At 54.2% G+C, this 6453-nt stretch overlaps 1 protein-coding gene across 1 annotated transcript; it reads left to right on the top strand.

Moving 5' to 3' along the window:
* The first annotated feature begins 989 nt into the window (after nt 1-989).
* Nucleotides 990-5101, top strand: LOC132882655 (filamentous hemagglutinin-like). The gene is made up of 3 exons (XM_060915738.1): nt 990-1122; nt 1283-2961; nt 3056-5101. The coding sequence occupies exons 1-3, from the start codon at nt 990-992 to the stop codon at nt 5099-5101; spliced, it is 3858 nt and encodes a 1285-aa protein (XP_060771721.1).
* Nucleotides 5102-6453: the final 1352 nt, after the last annotated feature.

The following is a 6453-nucleotide window of genomic DNA, read 5'->3' as shown; positions in this document are numbered from 1 at the left end:
GATGGAGGGGAGGGGGGGAACCATGAGGTAAAGAATGCCTTTGACCACAATATTTGGTTAAACCAATCTTAACACAAAGAATGCACCTTCCCATACACACCACACCTATATACTCACACCTTACTGCTAACATTTAGAGCTCGAGAAAGGAGAGTGGGAATATAAAGACAAATAGAGGGGAAACAGGAATAAAAAGGACCGGGGGGGGGGGGGGGAGAGAAGAATGAATGCAAAGAAGCTAGGAGAGAGAGAGAGAGAGATTAAAATCAATAGCTAGGTTCCATGCAGGGCAGGCTGCTGTGGACTGTGTTGTCAAGGTGACAGAGGAGCTGTGGGGCTTGGTGGAGTTGGCTGATAAATGGGTGGCAGGTGAATGACCTCATGCTACCAACACTGCCCCACACACTCCACTCACACTCCACTCAACCTCAAGTCAATCCCCGTAACACAGAACACTGTGCTTTGTTTACTCACTATAGCTATACTTCCTATGCATACATCCACTTCAAATTTCTTTCAACTTTGTACTTATAAAATTGTTAGGTTGGCAGATGGATCAACGGACGCAGTTGCAGGAAAACAGTTTATTATGGTGAACACATAAGATCCAAATCAATAGGCAGGATCAAAAAAAGGGAAACATGCAAGTTCGGTTGATCAACAAAACAACAAATGGTAGGTAGGCAAAATCCAAAACATGGAAAGCAGAGAACAAATCTTGGTACACAACAGGTACAAGACACTGAGCATAATACTTTGCAGAGAACAAAGGGAAAATGAGGGCTTAAATACACAAAATCAAAGGAAAACAGGAAACGTGTGAGTAATCTAGACACATGAGGATTAACAATCAATAATGAGACGAGGCAAGAGATGAGACACATGCTTGGGAGGAACTGGGCCCCTGGGTAATTGGTCAGACATGCTCCCCAGATTTTGAGGTTTGCATCGTCTATACAGTAGTACCTGCTCCTACTGCATGGGCAGGGATGCAGCCTGATGACTGGGCTGTGGGTGCCATGGAGTGGATTGACTCCTCCATCAGAGCATGGTGGCATGATGCTAACTCTGAAGAGTTAGAGAATCTGAATGTTGACATCTTCATTGGAGCCAACAGGCTGGGTGATTTTTTTTCTGTGGAGCTGGCAGGCAGGATGGCATCCTCAGCACAGCATGACATCAGATTTCATCTCATTGACCTCAGAAAGGAGCATCATATCAGATGTCACCTAGTTGACCTCAAGCAAAATCATGACATTGGATGTCGCCTTCTTGTCCTCAGGCTGGAAATCTGTGATGAAGGCCACCCTGTTGACCTCTTGCATGAGCTCTGGGATGGAGGCTGCCTTGTTGGCCACTAACATGAGCTCTTCAGTGGATGCTGCCCTGTTGACCTCTGAAGTGAGCTCTTGGGTGGATGCTGTCCTGTTGGCCTCTGAAGTGAGCTCTTGGGTGGAGACTGCCCTGTTGGCATCTGAAGTGAGCCCTTCGGTGGAGGCTGCCCTGTTGGCTTTCAGAGGGAGCTTTAGGGTGGAGGCTGCCCAGTTGACCTCTGAAGAGAGCTCTTGGGTGGATGCTGCCCTGTTGGCATCTGAAGTGAACTCTTCAGTGGAGGCTGCCCTGTCGGCTTCCGGAGGGAGCTCTAGGGTGGATGCCACCCTGTTGGTCTCTGAAGTGAACTCTTGGGTGGAGGCTGCCCTGTCGGCTTCCGGAGGGAGCTCTTGGGTGGAGGCTGCTCTGTTGGTCTCCAAAGGGAGCTCTCGGGTGGAGGCTGCCCTGTTGGCCGCTGAAGGGAGCTGTCGGGTGGATGCTGCCCTGTTGGCCTCTAAAGGTAGCTCTTGGGTGGAGGCTGCCCTGTTGGCCTCTGAAGTGAGCTCTTGGGTGGATGCCGCCCTGTTGGCCTCTGAAGTGAGCTCTTCAGTGGAGGCTGCCCTGTCGGCTTCCGGAGGGAGCTCTAGGGTGGATGCCACCCTGTTGGCCTCTGAAATGAACTCTTGGGTGGAGGCTGCCCTGTCGGCTTCCGGAGGGAGCTCTCGGGTGGAGGCTGCCCTGTTGGCCGCTGGAGGGAGCTCTTGGGTGGAGGCTGCTCTGTTCGCCTCCAGAGGGAGCTCTAGGGTGGAGGCTGCCCTGTTGGCTGCTGGAGGGAGCTCTTGGGTGGAGGCTGCTCTGTTGGCCTCCAGAGGGAGCTCTCGGGTGGAGGCTGCTCTGTTGGCCTCCGGAGGGAGCTCTCGGGTGGAGGCTGCTCTGTTGGCCTCCAGAGGGAGCTCTCAGGTGGAGGCTGCCCTGTCGGCTTTCGGAGGGAGCTCTAGGGTGGAGGCTGCCCTGTTGGCCACTGAAGTGAGCTCTTGGGTGGAGGCTGCACTGTTGGCCTCCGAAGTGAACTCTTGGGTGGATGCCGCCCTGTTGGCTTCTGAAGTGAACTCTCGGGTGGATGCCGCCCTGTTGGCTTCTGAAGTGAACTCTCGGGTGGATGCCGCCCTGTTGGCTTCTGAAGTGAACTCTCGGGTGGATGCCGCCCTGTTGGCTTCTGAAGTGAACTCTTCAGTGGAGGCTGCCCTGTCGGCTTCCGGAGGGAGCTCTAGGGTGGATGCCACCCTGTTGGTCTCTGAAGTGAACTCTTGGGTGGAGGCTGCCCTGTTGGCCTCTGAAGTGAGCTCTTCGGTGGAGGCTGCCCTGTCGGCTTCCGGAGGGATCTCTTGGGTGGAGGCTGCTCTGTTGGTCTCCAAAGGGAGCTCTCGGGTGGAGGCTGCCCTGTTGGCCGCTGAAGGGAGCTGTCGGGTGGATGCTGCCCTGTTGGCCTCTAAAGGTAGCTCTTGGGTGGAGGCTGCTCTGTTGGCCTCTGAAGTGAGCTCGAGGGTGGATGCTGCCCTGCTGGCCTCTGAAGTGAGCCCTTCAGTGGAGGCTGCCCTGTCGGCTTTTGGAGGGAGATCTAGGGTGGAGGCTGCCCTGTTGGCCTCTGAAGTGAGCTCTTGGGTGGATGCCACCCTGTTGGCCTCTGAAGTGAGCTCGAGGGTGGATGCTGCCCTGCTGGCCTCTGAAGTGATATTGAGGGTAGATGCTGCCCTCTGAAGTTAGCCCTTCAGTGGAGGCTGCCCTGTTGGCCTCTGAAGTGAGCTCTTGGGTGGAGGCTGCCCTGTTGGTCGCTGGAGGGAGCTCTTGGGTGGAGGCTGCTCTGTTGGCCTCCAGAGAGAGCTCTTGGGTGGAGGCTGCTCTGTTGGCCTCCAGAGGGAGCTCTCGGGTGGAGGCTGCCCTGTTGGCCTCCAGAGGGAGCTCTCGGGTGGAGGCTGCCCTGTTGGCCTCCGGAGGGAGCTCTCGGGTGGAGGCTGCCCTGTTGGCCTCCGGAGGGAGCTCTCGGGTGGAGGCTGCCCTGTTGGCCTCCGGAGGGAGCTCTCGGGTGGAGGCTGCCCTGTTGGCCTCCGGAGGGAGCTCTCGGGTGGAGGCTGCCCTGTTGGCCGCTGGAGGGAGCTCTCGGGTGGAGGCTGCCCTGTTGGCCGCTGGAGGGAGCTCTCGGGTGGAGGCTGCCCTGTTGGCCGCTGGAGGGAGCTCTCGGGTGGAGGCTGCTCTGTTGGCCTCCAGAGGGAGCGCTCAGGTGAAGGCTGCCCTGTCGGCTTTCGGAGGGAGCTCTAGGGTGGAGGCTGCCCTGTCGGCCTCTGAAGTGAGCTCTTGGGTGGAGGCTGCCCTGTTGGCCTCTGAAGTGAGCTCTTGGGTGGATGCCGCCCTGTTGGCCTCTGAAGTGAGCTCTTCAGTGGAGGCTGCCCTGTCGGCTTCCGGAGGGAGCTCTAGGGTGGATGCCACCCTGTTGGCCTCTGAAGTGAACTCTTGGGTGGAGGCTGCCCTGTCGGCTTCCGGAGGGAGCTCTCGGGTGGAGGCTGCCCTGTTGGCCGCTGGAGGGAGCTCTCGGGTGGAGGCTGCTCGGTTCGCCTCCAGAGGGAGCTCTCGGGTGGAGGCTGCCCTGTCGGCTTTCGGAGGGAGCTCTAGGGTGGAGGCTGCCCTGTTGGCCTCTGAAGTGAACTCTTGGGTGGAGGCTGCCCTGTCGGCTTCCGGAGGGAGCTCTCGGGTGGAGGCTGCCCTGTTGGCCTCTGAAGTGAACTCTTGGGTGGAGGCTGCCCTGTCGGCTTCCGGAGGGAGCTCTCGGGTGGAGGCTGCCCTGTTGGCCGCTGGAGGGAGCTCTCGGGTGGAGGCTGCTCGGTTCGCCTCCAGAGGGAGCTCTCGGGTGGAGGCTGCCCTGTCGGCTTTCGGAGGGAGCTCTAGGGTGGAGGCTGCCCTGTTGGCCGCTGGAGGGAGCTCTTGGGTGGAGGCTGCTCTGTTGGCCTCCGGAGGGAGCTCTCGGGTGGAGGCTGCCCTGTTGGCCTCCGGAGGGAGCTCTCGGGTGGAGGCTGCCCTGTTGGCCTCCGGAGGGAGCTCTTGGGTGGAGGCTGCCCTGTTGGCCTCTGAAGTGAGCTCTTCGGTGGAGGCTGCCCTGTCGGCTTCCGGAGGGAGCTCTTGGGTGGAGGCTGCTCTGTTGGCCTCCAGAGGGAGCTCTCAGGTGGAGGCTGCTCTGTTGGCCTCCAGAGGGAGCTCTCAGGTGGAGGCTGCCCTGTCGGCTTTCGGAGGGAGCTCTAGGGTGGAGGCTGCCCTGTTGGCCACTGAAGTGAGCTCTTGGGTGGAGGCTGCCCTGTTGGCCTTTGAAGTGAGCTCTTGGGTGGAGGCTGCACTGTTGGCCTCCGAAGTGAACTCTTGGGTGGATGCCGCCCTGTTGGCTTCTGAAGTGAACTCTCGGGTGGATGCCGCCCTGTTGGCTTCTGAAGTGAACTCTCAGGTGGATGCCGCCCTGTTGGCTTCTGAAGTGAACTCTCGGGTGGATGCCGCCCTGTTGGCTTCTGAAGTGAACTCTCGGGTGGATGCCGCCCTGTTGGCTTCTGAAGTGTGCTTGAGAGTGGATGCTGCCCTGTTGGCCTCTGAAGTGATATTGAGGGTGGATGCTGCCCTGCTGGCCTCTGAAGTGAGCTCTTGGGTGGAGGCTGCCCGATCAGCCTCTGGAGGCTCCATGCTGGTTTCAGCCATCCCTCCCCAGCTTTCTTGCTGCATCCATTATTTCCAGCAAAGTTTTCTGTTAGGTTAGCAGATGGCAAGCGGGTGCAGTTGTAGTAAAACAGTTTATTATGGTAAACACAGGCAGACGGATCCAAATCGATAGGCAGGCTCAAAAATGGGAAAAAGGCAGGGGTTGTTGATCAGCAAACAACACAGGGTGGGCCAAATGCAAAATACAGAAACTAGAGAATGAGGCAAATTCAAAAACGAGAGAAATACACAGAAAACAAAGCTTGGTACATGAGAGGCACAAGACACTGAGCATAATACTTTGCAGAGAACAAAAGGAAACATGAGGGCTTAAATACACAGGATCTTGGGTAAACAGGAAACAGATGTGGGTGACTGAGACACATGAGGATGAACAACGATTGATGAGACGAGAGAAGAGACGAGAGACAACCCAAAACAAAATGCACATGGTAATGTAAATAAACAATACATAACCCAAAAGTCCGGCACTATGTGCCACAATGTGTACTGTGAGCACTGGCATGCAGAGCTTAAAAAAAAAAAGTTTGTATAACTAAATTCCTTGGGGAAAAGTATATACAGTATTTGGAAGAGAGCAGACAATGTTAGTCTTCATCCTCCCCAGTTCCTAGCTGTCATGTGCTAAGCGAGAGCTTCCTAGTCACTGGTAATTGGCAAACTGGGAGAAAATGGGGTAAAAAAAAAAAAAATGCTACTGAACAAAAGTTTTGGCACACTGTTCCTGAAATGGTTTTCTTCTTTGTTTTGCTACTATTCATACTCTACAACTATTTACTACTATTCTAGAATAATTATATTGACATGATGAAATGGCATGTTTAGGATTTTTACAAGGAAAATGTTGAACAAAATATGTACATTTCTTAACAGCATTATTGAATTGCATGCACTTGGCATCGTCTCAGTCAGCTTCAGGAAATTACCCAGAAGACAAAACTCTTGGCTGTTGCCTCTTTTTTTTTTTTTTTAAATCAACCATTTTTCCCTTCAAATTGGTAATTTGCCAATTCACACTCACGAGTTAGTTCTCTGCTGACACAACTGCTATCAACTAGGGAAGGCCAACACATGCTTCCTAATGCATCTTTAATTTGGGGAAGGGAAAAAAAAAAAACACACTACTTGTACAGTACTGTGCAAAAAAGTCTTAGTCACATGTAAAGACAAAAAAAAAAAAAAAAAAATAGTAGTCTGAGGTCCAGTGAGTGCAGTTTTATGCGGAAATGATCTGTAGGTTTTACTAAGCATCTTACAGAACCAGCCACAGTTCTTCTGGACACTGTCACACTCGCGTCTTCATTTTGCACCAAAACTTTTGCACCAGTAGCCTTCATTATGTTTTTTTTTTTAATCTGAAAAGTGCTCTCTTATGGAATATGCTGCTCA

This window comes from Neoarius graeffei, chromosome 3, assembly GCF_027579695.1.
Source record: "Neoarius graeffei isolate fNeoGra1 chromosome 3, fNeoGra1.pri, whole genome shotgun sequence".
Taxonomy (NCBI): domain Eukaryota; kingdom Metazoa; phylum Chordata; class Actinopteri; order Siluriformes; family Ariidae; genus Neoarius; species Neoarius graeffei.
Note: the sequence above shows the minus strand (reverse complement) of the source record. Positions and strands in the feature narration are given on the sequence as shown.

Coding starts and splice junctions, on each gene's coding strand:
- LOC132882655 (XM_060915738.1), top strand. CDS start 990: ATGCAGCCTGATGACTGGGCTGTGGGTGCCATGGAGTGGATTGACTCC. Junction 1,123..1,282: donor CATTGGAGCCAACAGGCTGG/GTGATTTTTTTT, acceptor TCTTGTCCTCAG/GCTGGAAATCTGTGATGAAG. Junction 2,962..3,055: donor CTGCCCTGTTGGCCTCTGAA/GTGAGCTCTTGG, acceptor TATTGAGGGTAG/ATGCTGCCCTCTGAAGTTAG.